At 38.1% G+C, this 22,404-nt stretch overlaps 1 protein-coding gene across 2 annotated transcripts in view; it reads left to right on the forward strand.

The window, feature by feature from the left end:
* The window catches only part of PPP3CA (protein phosphatase 3 catalytic subunit alpha), a 112,412-nt gene extending 90,856 nt beyond the window's left edge, over nucleotides 1–21,556 (forward strand). Inside the window, exons 9-13 of one of the 2 annotated variants that reach the window (XM_069855574.1) lie at nucleotides 1,800–1,874; nucleotides 10,008–10,092; nucleotides 13,814–13,911; nucleotides 16,605–16,634; nucleotides 19,792–21,556. In XM_069855574.1, coding sequence (XP_069711675.1) covers nucleotides 1,800–1,874; nucleotides 10,008–10,092; nucleotides 13,814–13,911; nucleotides 16,605–16,634; nucleotides 19,792–19,985 — 482 coding nt within the window. In that variant the 3' untranslated portion in view covers nucleotides 19,986–21,556. The remainder of the gene's footprint in view (nucleotides 1–1,799; nucleotides 1,875–10,007; nucleotides 10,093–13,813; nucleotides 13,912–16,604; nucleotides 16,635–19,791) is intronic. The other variant, XM_069855575.1, reaches the window with a different exon arrangement.
* Nucleotides 21,557–22,404: the final 848 nt, after the last annotated feature.

A 22,404-nucleotide genomic window follows, 5' to 3' on the forward strand; every position in this document is an offset into this window, starting at 1 on the left:
GCTTGAAATAACAGTTCTGTCTTAATAGGCAACTGGAAATACAGCCAGCTGTGTCTCTTACCTACAGTCATGACTGGCTTTGTTTTCAGCTACTCCTTTTTTCACTAGGAAAGCCGCTGGTGAGACGCCTGAGGTCTCTGTGAACAAAGCAGAGACACAATAAAATAGGGATTAACAAAGAATAGGCAGCTGTTTCCACTAATGGAGACATTACATAATCCATGCTGACGCGTGTTACAGACTATTGTGAACCAGATAAAATGCTTTCATTTTCTTTGGCTGTAAACTCAGCCAGGCTGTTTTTAGGAAGGGCCTGTTGTCCAAATAAGTTGTATTTCTGTAGGATGCTCTGTAAGGTTATGTTTTCAGAGGCTTCCCATCAATGCTTCCTCAAGTGAGGTTGCAGGATGCACAGTCAGATTTGTTGAGGTTCTGTGACAGTGAGACCTCATCTTTCTTTTTTCTTGGTCTTTTTGGGGGTTGGTTTTTTTTTTCCTCTTCCTTCCTGTGTTCCCAGTGATCACTTACCAATTGCTTGAAGATTTTGAAGCCCCAAGAAGCAAAATCAGTGTTTTCCCTTTATCTGCAAAACAGAACTCATGGATATAAGAGTTGATGTTCTGCACAACTTTTTATTTATTTCCTTTTTTTCTTTATAGATTTATTCCCTTAAAAGCCAACCAAGGTAGGAAGCTGTTAGTTTCACTGGTGGTTGTTAATGTGGAAAGTCTTTCCACTAATATTGTCAAAAGAAAATATTAAGTTCTTCACTAATGTAGGAAAAATGTAGCTGTATCCCACCCTTCTAATGTGCTAAGCCATCATAGTTGTCACAGAAGAGCATTTTAATAACCACTTGATTAAAAAAATTAAACTTTCAACCTGTGTAGCTAGTGCAAGGCTGAACATGCTTGGTAACCCTTTTAATGATGATTACTACATGTAGATGTAGTAGAGTTTTTCTATGTCTGCTAATGTTTTCACATTTTATCTCATACCTTTGCCTTTTTTGAACTCTAAATTCCATTTCCTTTGTTGTGATTTTTGCTGGACTTGTTGGGGTCTTGGGGTTTGTTGTTTTTTTTCTTGGCTGTTATTCTGTGTGCACTCTGGTTAGTGTCTCACTGTTGCCTTTCTGGAAGGAGCTGGAACCAGGTTAGGGGTAGCCTGAGGCTGACCTTTCCATGCCTGAGTTGCAAAGCCTGCAAGCTGAATGTGTTCTGAATTTGCCAATAATGATGTTTTTATTGAATGTAGAAGAGTTAAAGCAGGAAGGGACCTGTAGCAGTCATCGAGTCTGTTTGTTCTGGGACATCTTACAAGGGTTAACATTTTGTTGAACTGAAGTATGTGTAACTAAATACTCTGTCATCCCCCTTGCTGTAACGTTTTCGACTGAAATACCACTAAGCAGGGGATTCAGTATAGCAGTAAGAGTGGTCATCTCTGCTGTCCAAGTTGAAGGAAAAGCAAAAATATATTGAGGGGGAGAAAACAGAAGTTATCTAGTTCATTGACAACTGCAAAAAGAGATTATAAATGCTTTATTTTTTTAAAGGTCTGTTTGTTGGGATGTTCGTTATATTTTGAACAATTTTTATGGAAATTAGCACTCTTTATTAACTACTCAAAACACTTCAAGCTTATATTACTACATACATAAAACAAGGTCCAAGCGGTTTAAAAAGTGGATGCCATTTCTGTACTGAATTGTCATTAACACTGCTACATTTAGAGTTTGCTCTCTTTCAGACTAGGGAAGCTTAATATCAGCATTTTGCATTTGTTTTCCATTTTAGTGACAGAGATGCTCGTAAATGTGCTGAACATCTGCTCAGATGATGAACTGGGGACAGAGGAAGATGGGTTTGATGGTAAGAGCCTCCTCCACTTGTTTGTTTGCCTTGAAACTGCTTTAAAAGTTTATTTACTAATGCTGGGATAATTTTCTAGATCCCGTTTATGTTCTGTGGTGCTGAAAGCAATTGTTGTGCTAGACTTCAATGGATTTGTTTACTGCATGGTTTGGAAAGAATTAATGGAACTTTTGCCCTGTTCTAACCCTTTCCTTGGTTTCACTCTTTTGTTTAAAGAAAAAATTCCCTTCCATGAAATCTGGGTTATGTTATCATGAAGGGTCATATGTTGATTTTATGCCTAAGATCCCAGGGATTCCCATAGGAAGCTTAATTATATCAATGAAATAATCTCTCTATAATGAAACAAGCTTCCTGCAGAGCTCCTTGCAAAACATCAGTACTGTAACACTGGAAGAGTTGTACTTGAAATATTTCATGATTCACCTCTTTTAACACAACTCATGCAGCTTAAAAAGCTTTAAGGAGCAATTTAATCAATAAAAGTAAACATGCAAACGCAGATAAAGAATGTTCTGACCTGACATTTCTGCTAAGAGAGGAACGAGCACTTCTGTTATCACTTGGATTGGAGTTTGTACAGTGATAAATCGCATTGTACCTGTTGGTTTGACTGTAAAGGGTACTTCATATTTTGCAGTCTGGGGATTCTTAGAAGTCAATTGATTTTATTAGACATTATTTCCTGTTAGGCTGTGCAAGAGTAAATTGTAGCTCTCCAGAATGTCCCTTCACAATTGAGAAAAACTGAAAAGATCCAGTGCATCGTTCTTAACTATAAACACTTCTGGTGTTCAAAAGAAATTATATAGGAAAACAACAGAAATATTTTAAAAAGAACTCAAAATAATCTAGTACTGCCCAATATTCTCAAGATGTTTATAGGCAGAATGAATGAACAGGGAGAATGAAGAAATTTCAAATAAGAAAAATAGTTAATGAAATCGTAATTATTAGTTAAACTTCTCTCTCAAAGTGTCTTTATTTTTAGTCTTTGGAAAAGGAAGCTAGATCATGGGATTTGACAAATGTTTCCTTAGCAATGGAGAAGAAGCATATGGATGATAATGCTTTGCTTTTACTTTGAAAAGCCAGATGGAATTCCCTGTTCTCTATCCTCCACAGAGTGTGGTCATGAACAATTATCGTGCAGGACTTAGGACAAAGACTGAATGTGTTGAAACCAGTAATCAGTGGAGAGAAGAAAACACCTGTTTGAATATTGTGCCCAATTCTTTTTCTCATGAAATTTAAATAAGTAGCTACTGTGTAATTAAAGCAGCGTGTGAAACAGTACAGAGGCATACAATGAGTAAAAACTGTGTCAAATTAAATACTGTAGTAAGTAAACCACGTGCGTAAAATCCTTGGCTCAAGAAAGCACTTAAGCACAGGCTGAAATCCCACTGAATGCAATGCCAAAGCAAAGGCTTTATGGGAAGGATTTTTAAATTGATTCAACATTGGCATAACACTTTCTTTTAAAATTGTACTATAAACTTCAACTGAGCATAGACAGGCAATGCCTGTAGTGCTTTTCTAGAATTTTACTGTGTCAGCATTCCCATGCATAAGCTACAGTTCAGAAGCGTGTTTTCAAAAGCAGAGTCACACATGATGAGGTGTTAGGGGTCTTTGGGGCAGCAGCTCTCTCTGGCTGCAGGAGGTCTCTGTATCTACTATGTTTTTTCCAGGAGGGAGGCTGAACCCCGCCCCCAGCTCCCTGGGTGTTTTGCCATGGCACTCCTCCACATGTGAAGCTTGCAGCATTGCAGGTGTCTAAGCAGGGAGGCAGCCTGAAATCCTGTGGGCGTGCACGTGCGTGTACTGCATAATGCTATCTAACAGTGTTAAAATTTCCACATGAGGAATATTTAAACCATTGTGGTACTGTAATGCTAATACTGTTGTCTAAATCTGTTTTCAGAATTTTTTTGTATGGATGCATTTCTGTGTAAAAACATTATGTTAAGGAAGATACTAGAAATGTTGTCTTCTTTAGCATATGTAGTTAAAACCAGAGCTGGCATATGTTTGTGTCTGCTTTCCTGGATAATCCCCTTAGAGCTGTAAAATGGGATCTGTGGTGCTGGTGCTGCAGCTTGCTGTGGGTGCAGGCTTGTACCTCCAGCCTGGGGATCATACACGTGGAAGAAACTGAAGGATTTAGACACAAAAGTAAATTTGAGGGTTGTTTTAAATATAAATAGAGGCTGATATCTTTAATGATTTCCTGGTGGGTTCTGATTTATTATCTGTACAACAAAGGAAGATCCTCTTTCTTTTTGGGACAGTTGAATTCCCTCTCTTTTCTTATCGTTATTCCTTAGAGCTTTGTCTTGTGGAGGAGAAAATAAATGATGTATTTTATTTATGTTCCTGATGAAACAGACTGAAATTATTATCAGCCTAAAAACTGTTTTTGTAAGAGCTGTATATTGACAGTCTTGTAGTGGTTCAACATTACCACTATTATTCTTCAATAATGTCTGTCCAGCTTCCTTGGAGTTCCTGCAGCAGTACAGTCCTATTCGCCCACTAATGTTTTTCTTTAGCCATATTTTCCATAGAAGGAAATGCCTGATATCTGCAACAGCAGATGCATTTTGTTTGATGAAATGATTCTTTAAAATTATCCCTTGTTTTTATATCATCAGTAGTTTTCAGGGATCACTGCTGATTTCCTTTCTCTCCTTGCAGTTTGAACATGCCCTGACCTGGGTTCCCACATGTAATGACAATGATCCATCACTATGGTTTGCACTGATCATTCATTTGTTATCTTCTCTTGCCCTCTGTCTTCCCCTCTCACTTTCCCCTTCAAAACAAAGCCCCGTCAGTATTACCTGACCTCACTGCATGGTGTTCTTGTGAGCTCTTTTTTTAATATTATCATTATTTTTGGTTCCAAATCATGCATGTTGCATCTAGCCATGAGCAGGATGCTCAGAAGCATGGATTCCCTTTTTTATTCCCTCTTTTTTTTTTTTTTTTCTCAAGGAAACGCATTGTGGGGATCTGATCAATTTTTTGTAGGCAGTTTCTGTGTATGCTTAGTGGAGGAAAGCCTAAGTAGCAATCAGTGCCCTTTAGCCCATATGTCCCTGTTGGCCTGTATTGACCTTTTGGTTTCACGTGCTTTAAAAATGAGAGGATATGCTAGGTAAAGTTTTCTTATCTCTCATAGTTCCCTCTTGCTGTACTTTCTCCTACCTGTTTGCTATGGTGGTTGCAATATAATCTGATCCAGAAAAAAATGTCTTGGGTGAACATTAGCTCATGTGCTGTGTGGTTTGTGCATCAAATATATCGCTTAGCAAGAGAAGCTGCAAATACTCCTACCCAGCCAGCTTATAGTCAATCCTGTTTTACTTTAATTAGCAACATTTCTGGCCTCATGCATTTGATTGAAAAACTAAGCTGCTAATTAAAAGGGTGCAATTATGTAATAGACAACTTGACATAAATGCACTGCTTGCTTTGTATGCATCGCTATCATGATTTGGCACAAAGGCGCTCCTAAATTACCTGCATTAATTTTTGTATTACCTTCAACATTGTAGCTCACAGCCTTCTCATGGAAAAGCTGCCCTCACAGCACTAGCTGGAGCATTTATTCCTCGGCTGGAATATAGCTTCCCCACTACAGTGCTGTCAATCTGAGCCTGAAGAGAATTACTAAGTCAGATGTCTGGGCTGATGAAATCTTGGCTCTGCTGTGAACAGCGGCATGTGAAATTTGCCACAGCTCTTCAGTGCCATAAGCTGCACCTGGGGCAAGCGTGCACCAGCTAACACAGAGATGAGCAAAAGCAAAGGCCTCATCATTAGGTCTCAGTTACTTCTCAGAGCCTTGATAAGGGTGTTCATGATGATACCTGGACAGATAAGAGAGCATTAGGTTTTCACTGAGTTCATTTTTAACTAGGAGAGAAATGAAAGGCTTTTCTGACTGGTTTATGTTTGTTCTTCCTCCAAACCAGCAAGACTGGGCTGCAATGTATACCTGCTCCCTGTGAGTTGGTGGCAGAGGAGCATTTTAATGTGATCTTTTTATTTATTTGTTCATCTATTTAGTTGGCCAGATATGGTTCCTTTCACGCCCAAAGCAATTTCTACGTGACCCATACTATGGCTCATTGGCGTGCCCTGCATCTGGACCAACCTGGCAGCAAGCATTAGATAACCAGTATTCCCAAAACACACCTCATGGTGCAGTTGTGCCTGGGAACCAAGTGCTGCACTTGTCTTGCTCTGAAACGCAGTGGAATTTAAAATGCAATACCTTGTACCATGGTGGTGTTTGGATTTGATAGCTTTAAGCTGCTGGATCATGTGAACAAATGCATGTCTGCAGTGGCCAACACAGACTTTGGTAGAAGCAGCACACATCTATGATAGTTAGCTATTCTTTTAGATATCAAATGTAAATAAAATGGAATAATTGGCTTCATCGTTCTAAGACTTGTCATCAGGCAGGCATACCCCACATAAACTGCAGGGGGGCTGTTTTTGAGAAGTGATTAAGCCTCATCAATGGAGCCACAATAATGTAGGAGAAAGCATGCATTCAAATGGTGGTAGCACTGAGGCTAAGCTTAGCTGCTGATCTTCTGCCTGCATGTTGGTTTACTGCAAAATCTACTAACGAGAATTTTATCATGAGGTTTTTGTTTTGGTTTTTTTCCCATCAGTCTCACTCTGTTTCTTTCCTTTTGGTTGTTCCCTGTCTAATTTGTTTCTTTTCTGTTTTTCAGACTTTACTTAAACATTGCATTTCCATTGATGTTGTCAAATATTCTGTATTATTTTTTATTTTCATTCTACAAACATCACTGATCTTTTTCTTTCCCCCTCCCCTTTGGAATTCATAAGAAGATCCCATTTGTGCACAGAAGAAAGGTATTCAATAAGTTGGAAGGCTTAAGTTTCATTAATTTCCCTGATGCTTGATTAGATGATATATAAAATATGAGGATACCAGTGAGAAATTTGGTCTTTCACTCAATATTGTTTTCTGTCTATTCAATCCTACATCTCAGAATATTTTCAGAGTTTATAGTCCTTTCTTCATGATTCTGCTTCTTTCATCTGAAGATTAAAATCACATCTCACATAAGTCCTATGTATCCAGCTTGCAAGAGCTGTGTTTGGGTAGTACAAATCTGAAATGCAGCAGAACTTGCTAAATTACTGAAGCAAGAGTCAAAGCTTTTATTCTACGTCCCAAATAGTTTGTCCACTCCATTGTCCACTGTTCCTTCATGCAAATGGAGTTTGTTGAGATATTAAAGGAGAAGTAAAACTCAAGAGGCTATCAAGCAATGTTACCAAAGGCTAAAACTAACCCTTTTATCCACAGTCAGTTCTCAGGTTATGACCTATTTACTTTCATAGAAGTTTATATTTAAACGTAGCTGAAATAATTTGTAAGGATTTTGCAGTGATAGTGAATTTCAGGATACTAAACTGGAGTGAGTATTCACAAGTGAAATGTGATTTAGGTATAGATAGCTTGGGAATCCAAATGCGATAGTAGGTTAGTAGTATTCGGTCAGAACTAACAGGGCAATAAAACATTGTGAATATCAGGTGCATGATTTTGCAAATAATCTGTAAAAAAACAAATAGGGTAAATAATATCATGACTATCTGTTATAAATTAGGAAATTCAATGGAGATCAAAATCTTTTAAGTATATTTTCTAGTAACCTCTTATGTGTATTGATGAGGAAAAAAACTACTCCCTTTTAGCCCATTGTGTTTCATTATTAAGGTGACAGGAGTGGGTTCCATTCTTATTTTTTGTTGAAGTGTAGGGCACTGTATTTCACTTTGGTTATAAGTTGTGTTGCCAGTTCTCAGTTCTCAGCTTTTCTGGAAGCTAAACAGTGACTGAAAAGGGTTAAATATACTTATAAGATCAACTACAACAGTGTAGATTTGTAATAAACAAGTAGGGATAGTGATACTTGGGGGAAAAGAAAAAAGGACAAATTGTGTTTAAGTGCTTTGAAGCTAAGAAAGGATGAAAACCATGTCTTAGGTATCTTGAGAGTACAATTCAGTGAAATCATAGTAACTGAGGCAGGAATATGTGTTTCCTGAAGAACCCAACTGAATCATTGCTGTTTGATTTAAAATTCCATTAAGCTGTTACAAATATATATAGTTCAGTAACAGCTGAATTACAGCTGTTTTTTCCACTCTTTATTGCCTAGAATTAGGCATTTATGCCTGAGACTTTATATCTTTATATTTGTATCTTTATCTTTTTAAATCTTTTCTTTCTATTTTTATCTTTATATGTGGGAGATTTGAAAGCCATCATTCTGAATAGTTTATTTCAGTTTGATCTTAAAGATACAGGCTCATAATTTAAAGACAGTTTAGGAGGACAATTGGAAATCCTTGGAAATAATTTGTTTAGTAGCTGCCCCAAAAGACAAATGCATGTCAAAGTAGCGTGCATGATTGAAAGATATCCAGTTTGCACTCCTCAGCAGACATAGGAACATATGCAGTACGTAAGCATACAGTTATCAGCATTTGAGCATGCAGATTGGGGCAGCTGTGGGCACATAGTAGGTGGCTCTCGTGGGCTCGTTTGTACATTACCTCGTCAGGGACACAACCCCACAAGCAGCTCTACAGGATTCCCTGTGCGTGGCTATCAAACTCCTGCTTTATCAAGCTCACTGCTCACACCAGTGTTAAACACGATCTTGACTGTGATACTAAAAGTTGCAGTGAGCTACATCCTGAGTTTTTAATGTTGTTACCTGTGATACTTGTTCCTACAGTTACTTAACTTTCTTTTGAACAGCTGTAGGATTTGAGAGTTAAGTTTATGTTCAGTTTGGGGTTTGGGGAGTTTTTTTGCAAAGAATGTCTATTTGTATTGAAATTCAAGCACAAGGAAAAAAAACAAAAAACATGCATGCTTTTTCACCTCTTCTCAAATGCCAGGGTGTCAGACAGGACACTTAGTCATCTAGTAAATATAATGAAGCAATGTCTGCATTTCCAGTGGAAGTCTCAAACTGTAATTGAGAAATCTGTAGTAGGAGAGGTGACAGTGCTGGATAGAAGAGCTATGGCGCTGCCATCAGCAGAGATCTGTGGAAAAGAGTGAAACTGTGAGAATTATTGCACAGTTGCCCCTCAGTAGACACCCAGCAAATCTCCTGTGTGGTGCTGTTGGACTCCTCCAGCACTGCCCAGTGCAGCTTGAGATCGCAGGGAGGAGGAGCAGTGACATGTGAAATGCTCACGCTGCTGAGACTTCTGCCATTGAGTTTAGTGGGCCCCACATTTTGCTATGAGCTCTTTCAGCTGAAGTCAATTTCTGTTTGTAATACAACGAAAGAGAGTCTGTATGGCAAAGGCCTGTGGCTGTGTCTTCTGCAGGTTTTCACCTCTTGCATCCATCACCCATGGTTGGCAGTGCCTTGCTCCCCTGCTCGGAGCCGGCTCTCTGCCACTGCCTCAGCTCCCTGGGGCTGTCCCTCCTGCTGCCATGACCACCTCCCTCATTTTTGGCCCCTGATGCTATTTTAGCTTCCAGGATGAGTTCCACTTTATAAAATGGACCAATTTGGTAGGAACCGATAATAGAAATTTTCAGTTTTGTCCTTGGTTTCTGGAGCAGTGAAGATGGAAGCATTATCATGACACATGATAATTCAAGACCTGTACAAGGAAAAGTGACCTGTCATTCAGAAATCTTTGGGAGAAATTTTCATGGTGTATGTATGTGGTTATAATTGTGGTAACTCAATGAAACTGGTTTACTTAATATAACATGGCATTTTCTTGGGGATGTGAGGGGCCTTTCTTTTTTCCCATTCAGGTGGTTCTCTTTTGGATGCACAGATAATATTCTAGGTTTTGATGATATCCAAGCAACAAATACACACACAAACTTAGCTGAGCTGTAGTCCCTATCCCAACATATGATTTTTTTTAAGACAAATTATTGTGTGAGTTCATAAATTTCAAAGTAATTGTGATTTTGAACAGACCATAGCAGTGATTGGAAGAAAGTTGCTGTATGTATCTAGAATTCAGAATAGTAATGTAATGATTGTTTACAAATCCATATAACTGTTTTTAATGTATTTTCCATAGGAGCAACAGCTGCTGCTCGAAAGGAGGTTATAAGGAACAAGATAAGAGCAATAGGAAAAATGGCTAGAGTTTTCTCAGTGTTAAGGTAAGGTTTTGTGCTGTTTCAGATTTTTTTAATGTTAAAGGATATCTTTAAACAACTATTTAGAGCACTCTACTGTTAATCAAACAGTAAATATGATATGTGATATACTACCCAGATGAGTTTTACTGGAACCTTTTAAAGATTTTTTTTATTTATACAATGCTGCTAGCTGTTATGGCTCTGAATAATTGCCTTCCTCAGGGCTTTTGCTGAATGAAACACAAACAAACAAGTTACATCAGCAAAGAAGATTGCAATTACCCTTTTTTAAAGACTTGCTCACCAGGTGTACTAATTAACTCTTAGCCGCTGTAAGGGTGGAGATAAATGTGGAGAAAAGGGTATGTTCCACGTCATGTCCCAGTAAAAAGGAAGCCAACTGTCCCACTTTGTCACCCATAGTTGTTGCTATAGCCATGAGTAAAGATGATTAAACATGAAAGCATTAGGATAATTTAACTAAAAATCCAGGAAGTCATTGTGCAGACAACAGCAACTCATTACCTTGGGCTGCACTCCCTCAAACACATGAACATGAATAACTAATTGCTACCCATTGTTTAGAACTCTCCATTTGCTGTCTCTGAGCAGATAAGAAAACATGCTGTACTGTGCTGTGCTGAAGCCTAAATATAGAAAATACAGTTCTCCCTCCCTTTCAACAGAGGGACTTTTATCTTCAGGAAATTTTATGTTGCTCTGCTGTAGTCAGTTTATGGCTACAATGCTTAGTGCAAAATCAAGGTATTTTTAAAAATTGCATTGTTTCATTGCATGGTTGATACAAAAAGGACATTTAAAAAGCTACTTGATTTGAGGCTCTTCTGCAGCATGCAAGCAGTGGGCAGCTTGTCAGTGGGGCTCCTCATGGATGTAGCAGTTCGCCCACACATTGCAGATTGCAGCAGCATAACTTTAAATAGTATCCTGAAATGGAGGGCTCTGTACCTGGGGTTCCCAAAGTGTTATATGTGAATTACTAGTGATGCACAAACTACTTAAAAGTGATACACATAAAAAAAAGAAAAAGAAAAGTTGGCATCATACCTTTTCCCTAAACAAGCCAGGGGAGCGATCAAATGTTTCCACCTGCTCCTCTGTACCAAGTCTGGCAGAGAGCCTGGAGCTGACATTGCCACCACCTTCATATAATAGCACGATTGGGTTTTTTTCTGGTAATAGTTGAGCAAACAAAGTTTGGGAAAACTGGCTTTCTCCTACAGCCTTGAACTGCAGCTTCTGGATCTGCTGTATTTTGATGTGGAGCACCTTTTGAAGACTTATCAAGATCAGTATTGCTCTTCCCCTGAAAAGTGGTCAGGGTCATCTCAGAGTTGTTCATGAAGCAGTTTTTTACCCTTGTCACATGCATCCCTATATCTCCAGAAGACCAGAATGGACTGTATCTGGAGAAGCCAGAGGTCTACTCACTGAAGCTGCTGAGCTTTTTATAGTTCCTGTTTGTTGATGGACCTTAAAACGCAGGAAGGACTGGAGCTGAAGAGTATATTTATTCTCCACTAGCTTTAACCTTAAATACAGTGCATCCTTGTTGTGGTCAGAGGCAGAGTGAGAAAATAAACTGGTACCCCAGTGGGCAGTTTTGCTGACCAGTCTTCTGACCCCCTGCTGACCAGGGGGATGAGTGACATTTCATTCCAGACACCACTGCCCCCTTGGGAGTACCTCTTCTCTTTTGCTGCGAAAAGTTGACTCACTTCAGCCAGGTGCCAGGCTTCTAGACAGAAAAGATTACACAAGGTTAATCTTGCAACTACTGTTCCTATAAAATAGCCTGGGTTAATTTTTCTGCCTTGCCAACACAGTTGACATTTAACACACAAGTGTCTGATAACTGTGTATAACTCTGCAAAGACTGCAGTGATACCATCGTCTAAAACAGCCTACTGCAGAAATCTTGGAAGTTACTGTTTAAATCGTTGCTGATTAGGAAATTTATTTCACTAATTGTTGAAAAGCATTTCTGAATGATCAGCACCTGATGTAACCACCTTCAAAGGACTCAGTTGAACATCTCATCTCTGAGCCAGGGTCGCCACCTCCCTTGAGGATGTAAGATGAATGTAAAAAAAAAAATCATTTCAGCCATTTTAGTCTCAAAATCAGATATTAAAATAGCATTGCATTGAGTTTCAGTGTTCATAAATGAGTTTGCTGAGGATAGCCATCATAGAAAGATTGATTTAAGCTCAGTGGAAGGTGTCACAGTTCCCTGTCATTGCCTCTCCAACTCTGTTTCTCAAGTCTGACTTTTCTTTTTAGATATGAGGAAGGTAAATAAAATATTTAATCAATTTATTTTCCTTTTTTAAAAACAGAACTTAAATACATCAAATGGAAAAAAGGAACAGTGAAGGCTAAAAAAATTTCAAAATTTGTGATAGAGAGGTTCACTGAGAATATGCATTCTAAAGATATTAAATATACAGTGAAAAACCCTATGAAGGTGAAGCTGAAAGCATCAGTGCGGTTTAATTTTTAAAAGAGATGGAATGGACTGAATTGAAAATATACATGTATTTGCATGATGTGACAAATAAGAGAAAGCAAAAACTTCGGCGCGTAACTCTTGATGATGAAAACACTGTTAATTCTGGAGATGTTTGGCTGCTACATTACTTGTAATTACTTAGGAAATTTGCAAAGAATGCAGTCACAATTTGATTTTGACTATTACACAAAGAAAAGTCTGTAAAAGGAGAATAAGTTTCAAACTACAAATAGACGTTGAAGAATATATGTAGTAGGTAAACTAGGGTTGTTTGAAATACATGAGTAATTTAGGGTCTGTAGGTCTAAAGAAAATCATAAATCGTAGAATTTCTGAAAGACAGTTTCAGAAACCATATTATCCTCGAGTGAATGTGGAACTAAATTCTGTCTTTGTGTTTGCTTCCTCCAGCTTAATGTCATTATACATTTCAGAGTAAAGCACTTCAAAATGGGTTTCTCTTAAAGAATTGGGGTCAGTTTTGCTGCTGAGAAAGTATGTCATCACAGACAGCATCACAGTGTTCATAGCTGTATTTAACAGCTTGTTTGGATAGAGCTATGGTATTCCCTCTGTGAAATATTAAAAAATACATGTATTTGAAGACCGGTGAAACACATATAGGTTTCCTAAAATATTTTTCTTGAATCCATATCTATTTCAGCAGATAAAACTATTAGGAACAGTGCTAGTAAGAATGTAATTGCTTATTAATTTTAATAAGCTTTTAGCTCCCCCCCCTTTTTTTTTTAAAGTGGCTGTTGATCATTAATAAATAATGCACCTGACTGAAAGTGTAGACAAAGACAAAACAACAATTTAAGTTGATCTTGGACCACACGGTGTAAAACACTCAAATGTCTTGTTGGCAATAATTGCTCCTTTGTTTCTCCTACTATCACGTTTGTGGGTTTGCGTATATATTCAAATTTATGTCATACATTGTTTCATAGATGCAGATTATAGTGTTAATTTTAGTGGGAGTCTGTTTATGCTGTGGAGCAAAGGTGAACCACTTATATAGCAGTGGGGGGAACTGCACTGGTGCTGGTGTTGTCACAGGATTGAGTTTATCAAGACAAGGAGATTGGAGATAACCACGTCATTGCAGGAATGGTGTAGATTAAGGTGTTTAAAATGTGTTCCATATTTTTTTAAAAAGACAATTATTTACTATTGGTTTGGGGTTTTTCCCCCCCTTTTCTGCAGAGAAGAGAGTGAAAGTGTGCTGACGCTGAAAGGTTTGACTCCAACGGGAATGCTGCCCAGCGGTGTGCTCTCTGGAGGAAAACAAACACTGCAGAGTGGTAAGCCTGTTTTCCTGTGTGTGTCATTGCGTGTAAAAAAAAACAGCTGGTTTTCAACTGCAGAATCCAAGAAAAGTAATGGCATTCTTCTCACAAAAAATAAAGGACAGAATAAAACAGGTGGTTTGTTGTACTGGAGCTTTTGTGAGCAGTTCACGTAAGGCCACTTCTCAAGACTAATTACATACCTCTGATTTTCAGAGAAAGAGGAGAGGGGGAAAGTCCCTGAAAATCAACTGTTCAGAGTGGTAGATCAGCATTGCATGTGAAGCGTGCTCTTTCTACAGTTTACAGCATCTTTTGGGGGTTTTGTTAAGAGCAGCCTTTGATACATGGAGTACTAAAGGTTCAGCTTAGATAATGACACTCAAACTCTTATTTTATCTGATTTGTCCTTCCTCATGAAGAATCAGCAATGGAAAATAGCTCTAGAATTAAATTTTCTGTCCTGGCAATTCTAAGTGACAGCATGAGAACAATTTCATTCTGATTTAAGCCCAAGTGAAGGGAGGCTCTTACAAACACCACGTCTGCCTTGTACACAAACACAGTACAGATTGTCGGTTCAGTTTTATACCAAGTGCTTCTTGTTACAGGAAAATTTGTAAGCCTATAATATGGCTGCCTTTGATGAAATATTCCTTTTGCAATAAAGAGCTGCTAAGTATTTAATTTACTGCTATAAGCTCTCCTTTTTGTGTGTGCATATTGCTGTAGAGTATATTGCAGGCACACAAGAACATCTCTCCCTTATTGAGGTTCTGTTGGCAGTAGATGTAAGAAATAGTAATGCTTTATAACCTTAACACGGTCTCAGCCTCTTGTTTTCCTGTTTCCTTCCTGGAGTATTCTTTGTCTGTATTTTTCCCTTTACTGTCTCTTTTGCCTAGAAGATTCAGGTATATGGTGGTAAACCTTTTCCCCTTTTTTTCTCTTCTCTTTTTTCTTTTTGATGACTTGTGTGTTACACGCATAGTAACGTTCTGCTTTGAAAATGCTGCAATATGATTCCACAGGATGCCTTTCTTAATGGGGTTTAGGTCTACCTAGGCTTTTCTTCATGTCATTGATCCAAGGAAACTGATATTGTTGTGCTAGCAAAATATTAGACATTGAAATGAATTCGAGAAAACTGCCTAAAGTTCTTGTTACAATGACTAAAAGGAAAATCTCCTCATACTGCAGTATTCTGGCTTAGTAAAACATTACTATACACTAGCTTCTGCATTAGTTAAGATGTAGTACCCCATTCACCAAATACTCCAAAGTTTACATCATTTCTGTTAAGCACACATTCATATTACTGTATGTATTAACAGAAAATGAGTAGTATGTTCTGTTGTGAAAGTATACATTTTAGTTGTCTTTTTCTCTAATGTGTCAGTGCTGGTTTGGATCTGGTTATTTTTCATCCTAATTATCATGTTTCCTTTTCTTCTAAGTTTGCATTTACTTTATTCCTTGATTTTTGCCACCTCTCTTGCTCTGTAGCTTGAGAGGCATAGGCTTACCTTGGTGCACGTGGGTTAGCTCCTGTCATTTCCCCATGCAGCAAGATAATACCATACATCTTTTAGTAGTGATCTCAATCCATATTTAACATCCTAACTACAAAAATAAAATTTTTGTTTGGGTTTTATAGAGAATGAAAAAACTTTTACTTGAGGGAAAATAAGACAAAAAATCCCAGGAGAAATTCCTAAAAACATGGCTTCTTGAGCTATTCTCTAAATCAGAGAAGTTTTTGAAAATCAAAATTTCTTTTTAAAAATTTGAGCTGTACCGTTTCTATACTGGATGGCATTTGCTGATTTGCATTAGCTTCTAAATCTCTGACTGTGGAAACAAATTCATGCTAAAGCTGATGGGCAGAATTCAAGTGAAATCATGTCTTTAAGAACAACAAATGGTTTCAAAACAGTGATAATGTGGTATTCATAATATTGCGGCAACCTCCCAATTACAAACTTTTCTCTCTCTCTGATCAGGCTTTGGAGTTTTGGAGGTCCAGCAGCTTTCAGTGTTGTGTATATGTCCATTAATGTAAATAAAATATTAGAATGCTGTTTTTGGAGACTGGGTTGATGAAAAGGACACTTACAGATGGAGCAGACAGGACGAGATTGCAAACAAAAGCAAAGCTGTCTGAGCAAACTCTGTCCCATACTGTACTGAGATTTCTTTTAGTCAGGAGAGAGAAAATAATCACTTAGGAATCATATGTGTGGCTCTCTTGCCTTGTAATCGCAGCTAATACTTTTCAAGCTGACTTCGTGAGTGGCACGAATTTTGTGTGATGGCTTTATGCCACTTTTCATTCTATTTTGACAAGGCAAATCAAACTGATTTTATTCAAAGCAGGGAGAATTATACAATAACCTTTGCAGGTCAGATGTGCAATATGGAAGACATTTTCATTTTGTAGTTCTTTTTAGTCAAAAGGAAACTACTCAACTGTGTCTTTAAAAATTTTTAGTTTGTGAAACTTTTGCTGCAAAATGAACTGTAGCTTAACTCAATCTGCAAATTATTGGTTCTGTGTAAGCATTTCTCTGTGTGTCTGTTTCACCAAAATCCAGCACTTACAGTTACATTAGTGTTGTAGCTCCTTTGCTATTCACTGACTTGTTCTTAGAGTTAAAATCCTCTGCTCATTTTTCTCATTCGTTTTGCTACCCCTTTCTTCTCTTCAGCTACTGTTGAGGCTATTGAGGCTGATGAAGGTAAATTGGCCAGTCCCCTTTCTGTTGGTGCCACAACAGATAAGGGCTCTGCTGGGTGTATTCATTTTGCTGTAGCTTGTACAGATTGTGTGGGTGTTGGGCTAACAATTGTGGCTCGGTATTAACCAAAATGTAATTGCTTTAAAGGGGAAAATGTTTTTGGTTTGGGTTTGGTTTTTTTCTGTTGCTGCTGTTGGGGTCTTTTTTGTTCTGAAAGTTACAATCAGGTTGGAATTGCTACATGTTCAACTAAGCACTGAGTAGAGCCACAGGAGGAGATCAGGGGACTTGATTTCACAGGACATAACTCGGCAGCAGCTCATAAATGCTCTGTGACACATATAGCTCAAAAGCTGTGCACTGATGGCTGGGTCTTGGCTCTGCCTCAAATAATTCTCAGTAATCTCTGGTGAAGGAAAACACGCAGTTTTTATAAATATTCTTTGCTTTGGTTGAATTTCCCTCCCCCCCTTTTTCTTTTTTGTTTCAGTTTGTTTTTTTTTTCTTTTAGGTCACTAGTGAAAAATGTATTGGTCTTTTGTTACAGTTCAGCGTGTTTCTGTTTCTTTTTAAAAGTAAAACAACATGAGACATTTGTCTGCAAGATGTCTGTTTCCTCTGGTAGTGGCAGTTTACACACTGGATATTTACATTAGAGCAACCATTAACACCAGCACCATTTCAGCTATGAATATAAAGTGACTGGCTGCCTCAGAAGACTTCTGAACATTTAATATTGAAAACTATGGTGCTTTATTGAGAGATCTCTAATTTAACACTTAAGTAATTGTTAATGCTATAGTTAAAACCTAAGTAATCTTGTATTGCAATGTAGATACAGAATATTTATTCAGCATTTTAAAATTTTGGAAGAAGAATTTTCAAAATTCCCCTTTAAAACAAAATTCTTCAGTTGTATTTTGTTCTTGCCCCTCTCAAATTTTCTGCGGGTGTTTTTTTTAGTTAACAAAAAGAAGTAAATCCATTGGTAAGATGTGCCCTTTTGGCCAGTTGAATTTGTTTTTGATTTTTGAAAAGCAGTGAATAAAATTACAGAACAAACAAGTAAGAGAAAATACAACTGCTTTCTAAATAGCAGTGAGTAAGCTGCTATTTATGTTGGAATTATCTATTCCTGTCGGCAATCTCTAATCTGCAGTGTGCATTCTTGTTGACAGTTTGGCTGTTCTCTGTGATTTTTTTGTGATTATGTGTTGTGTTTTAGTATACTCTCAATGTAAACTGCTAATACTCGTTGTCTGACCAGCAGCTACAGCAGAGCACTTTTCTCAGTACTACAGGTGATAATGTGTCTGAAATACAATCGATTGAACATGCCCCCATTCCAGCAATACATGCTCTTCAAGTTAATTCTTAATGTCCCATCCTCACTAGTTAGATATGGTAACCACAGTCATAATAAATAGTTTACGTAGACAAAGCTAATGATGGAGAAACTGCTTCATCCTTTCCCAGTTATCCCTTTGCAGTTTGATTCAAGCTCTGATGACACAAATGAGCTGTGCTACCAGCAAGCTCCAGGACACAGCAAGTGTTTCAGCTTCCAATTGGCTATCCACTAAACTATTGTTTTAAGAGATTGGCCTGGGTGCTTGTTAGACATCTTCATAAAAAAACTCACTGTAGGGCCCATTCTGTTTTCACTGCTCCTCCCCTGCTCACTTGACTAATCACCATTATGTTGGTTTTCTGAGTTGAAGTATAATATGTGATAAAACTCATGCACTTCACAAAGTTCTAACATAAAGTTTGTGAAACTGGCTAAGGAACAAAATCCTGAGCCAAACAGGATATGCCCATTTTAACAGGAATGGTTGGCAAAAATACCAGCATGAAAAAGGCTTTTCTTGTGCACCACAAAATGCAAGGAGTGGTGGACTGGTACCAGGGATGTTCTGAGGTTTGGAGTTTGTTTGCTTTTTTTTTAACAGAAGCCACCAGCTTGTCCAGAATCGGGACTGCATATTAGAAAGGAGAGCAGGAGCAGTTTGGGGTAAAGAGAAGAAAAAGGAGAGAAGGAATATTGAATATGATCTTTGAAACTCCCATACCATTTTCTCCCTAGGGAGTTTGCAGTTTCCTGGTACTAACACATCATTTTTGCTCTATGGCATGTTAAGATAGAGGCACAACAAAAGTGCCAGTTCCAAAAATGCAATGCATTGATTTGGTGCAGATAAGAGAAAAACACACAGAAGTCTATGACAAATTATCTGCAGAGCTGTGATCTGCTGTTTGCCTATGGTGCTTTTTTTCTCCTTTGCTTTAACTCTAAAGATCTTCAACTCTTCAATTAAAGAGAGGAGAAAAATAAAAATCACACTCCACAAGTACATTCCCCAGTGTGTGGCCACCTTATGAGGTCAGTGTGGCCTCATCAGCGTCGCTGCTGAAGAGCAGATCAGAAGTCCTCTGGTTCATTTGGAATTTTGGTCCTTTATCAGTGCGTTTCCAACATTAAATTGTACAAATGTGACAGAATGATGATATCTTTGGTCTAAGTTGCTAAGCATTACAGCTGTTTGGCTCAAGCTGCTTTCTGGAAGTCCAGGGATGTGTTGGGGAGAGTAACTGTCCCAGGCAATCAACAAGCAGTTTGCCTGTGTTGGGAACCTAAGGCAACACATCGTAGGGCCACCCCAGATCTCCCATAGCTTTAATGTATGTCCCGCAAGCTGGCCTCACCATGTCATCACCATCAGTAGCGGGCCAGTGCTTTTTCCCCTGGTCTTTGCAAGTCAAATGGGAGTTTTGCCTGATTAAGGGAGGCACGATGTCTTCTAAGGCTGTAAATGATGACGACAAATGCTAACTCCTTGGCTTACAGTTGTGCTCTAAGCATGGTTCCTACTTGCAAACTGTAGTTTCATGTCAGCTTCTTAGCGTTTTAAGCTGAACCCCAGTGGACAACAAAATACTGGAAGCTGACCATGTTGAAAAAAAACAGTTGCATTGCAAGAGACCGTGGTGATGGTTAACCCCCAGGTCTTTCTGAGTACGGTAAGGGGTTGGTTCTGTTGTCAGATCCTATTGCCACCATTGCAAAGGAGGAATTCCGCGCTCATTTCTGAGTTGGGGGTAAAGCTGCTGACAGTTCTACTTTGCTAATTTTACTTTTTAATAATCCTTTATTTAGCTATCAAAGGATTTTCACCCCAGCATAAGATCACTAGCTTCGAAGAGGCCAAAGGCTTAGATCGAATTAATGAGCGAATGCCTCCACGCAGAGATGTGCCATCCGATGCCAACCTTAACTCCATCAACAAGGCAATCTCCACAGAGACTAATGGCACGGACAGCAACGGCAGTAATAGCAGCAATATTCAGTGACCACTGTCTGGGAGGGGGGGTTGAGCTGCAGGGTGCGATGGGGTTGCTGCACATTAGCAGTGGGATGTTCTCGCCTCTGATAATAGCTTACTTGCTCTGGGGGCCAGGTGTTGGATTCAGTTTACAAAAATCATCTACGAAGAGATCGTCAACTTTAATTTGGTGGGAGGGAGGGTGGGGGAGAGACACCTCCTTTGGATATGCCTTTAAAATGCTTGTAGAAAAATGAAAGCTCATGCTGGTATATATTGCAAAGTTAGGGGAATGAACATGTTTTCCTACTGCATTTGGAACATCTAGATATGTTACTGAAAGGCCTTTTATTATGTTACTGGACATGAAAACTTTGTTTAATTTCTTACTAACTATTGTACGTTTACAGTTGCAGCACTAAACATGGACAACATCAAAACATTTTTAACAAAATGTACAAACTAAATAAGGACTATTTATTGATAATGTTTTGCTACTCTTGTCAGACAATGGCTATGATATAAATTAGGCAGTCTTTATAGAGAAAAAAAAGAAAAAAAAGAATGTTGGAAATTTGTTTAAAATGCCAAAAAAAAACGAGAGAGAGAGAGAGTGAGAGAGAGAGAGAGAGCGCGACAGTTTAATTTTGTACAGATTATGCTTACCTCAGGTTTCTTTAGTGTGCTTCAATGCCCTTCTTTAAATATAACACTTATCTTACTAATTTGGCAGCAATTATCCTTTTCTTTCTTTAAAAAAAAAACTGGAATAATGATAACATTTATCTTTTTTTGCTGTTTATATTTAGGGGGGTTTGGTTTGGGGGGTTTTCTGGGTTTTTTTGGTAAATCAAGTCTTGGTTGTGGCTTGCTGAATTTAAATATTTATGAGTGGTGCATTTTTAAGTATAGTGAACAAGACACCATATTAAGTGCAGTGAAAAGCATCTATATTCTGTAAAAATCTGCCTATGCATGTTTTTTAAGAAAAAAAATGGCTGTATAGGCCTGTATGGGACTGTAATGCGCTTAGTGGTCTGACTTATACTGGAAATGTATGTATACTGGCGTACTTTATATTCTCTAAAAAAAAAATGCTTAATGCCTTTGAAATTTTGTAATCAAAAAAAAGCTTTGAAAAATCTAAGGGGGAGAGTATTCTTAAAGTTTTTAACATAAGCTTGTCAGTGCACATATAGATGGGTAGCATGTTTAGCAAACCTTGTGAAATTTAAATAAGTTTGTAGTTACATGTGAAATTCTAAATGCATGATAACTGTTAATGTCATAATGGTTTAGTCATTTTGTTCTGTTCTGTCATGTGCCACAAAATGTGTAATTTTTTCACTTTTTTCCCTTTGTATATCAGTTACAGTTTTCAACTGGTTCATTCTAAGAAAAAAAAAAAAAGAAAAAGGAGCAAAACAAAACAGTCCATTGATATTTTTTAACAATTGTATAAGTGCCCAAGTAATTCACTACAGCCTACAGCCTTGCCTTTGTAATTTGACTTCGAAATGTTGGCAATCAAAGCATGCACTTGTAACAATGAAAGAAGCATTTTATATTACTACTCAATAAAAACGTGCATGAACTTAAGCGCTTTTCCCTTTCTTGCTGGCTCAGTCACAGAAGCGCACACAGGCTCGCGTGTGCTTGTTGTTCGCTTTTGCTTTGGACAGAAGATGATTGTTGGTGTAAGGGAAGAATGACTTGTTTCATAGTTCAAGGTCAGTTCTTTACTGTGAAAAGAATTCATTTATTACCCAACTGGAATAGGCTACTGAACCATCTGCAGAATCCCTGGATGTCTGTTTCCCCCACCAAGTTCTGCTTAGAAACTTGGGTTTTTTAATAAAATGAGTAGGACGAATCCCACAAGTAGAGTGCAGAAGAAAACACGTGCCTTCTGTATGCTTCCCCCTATCTGGGGAGTTTGAAAAGGTCAGTTAGTATAATTTACAATTTACCTTTAAGAAAAAAAGAAAAAAAAATTACTATTCCAGATTTCAGTTGCTCTCTCTTAGATGTCAGAGGTGAAATATCAAAGCTCTGCCTTGTTCTCATTTTCTCCACATCCTACAGTCTGTCATCCTTTGAAGAACTGATGGACAATGCCAAGTGGTGCAACATGGTGGGTGTTGCTTTTGCCCTCCTTTCAGGTAGCATTGTTAAATATTACTTGGTGCCTGCTTTCTTATGTGATTTTCCCACTTTAGCTCAGTGTCTTGTTAATTTTGGCAAAATATGACAGATGGCAATATTAAAAAGAATTTATAATATACAGAACTAGAAAGCTGGATCAGGTTTAGGTTTAATTTTTTTATTTCAGATTGTATAGCACTGCTGCATGGGGGAAGAGACAAGCAGAGTCTAACTGTTTGTCCGGTGACTGAGAATAGTCTCTGCAAAAAATAATGGTAAAAGTTTTGAGTGGCCACTTTGCT

The sequence above is a fragment of the Phaenicophaeus curvirostris genome, chromosome 4, assembly GCF_032191515.1.
Source record: "Phaenicophaeus curvirostris isolate KB17595 chromosome 4, BPBGC_Pcur_1.0, whole genome shotgun sequence".
Classification (NCBI taxonomy): Eukaryota; Metazoa; Chordata; class Aves; order Cuculiformes; family Cuculidae; genus Phaenicophaeus; species Phaenicophaeus curvirostris.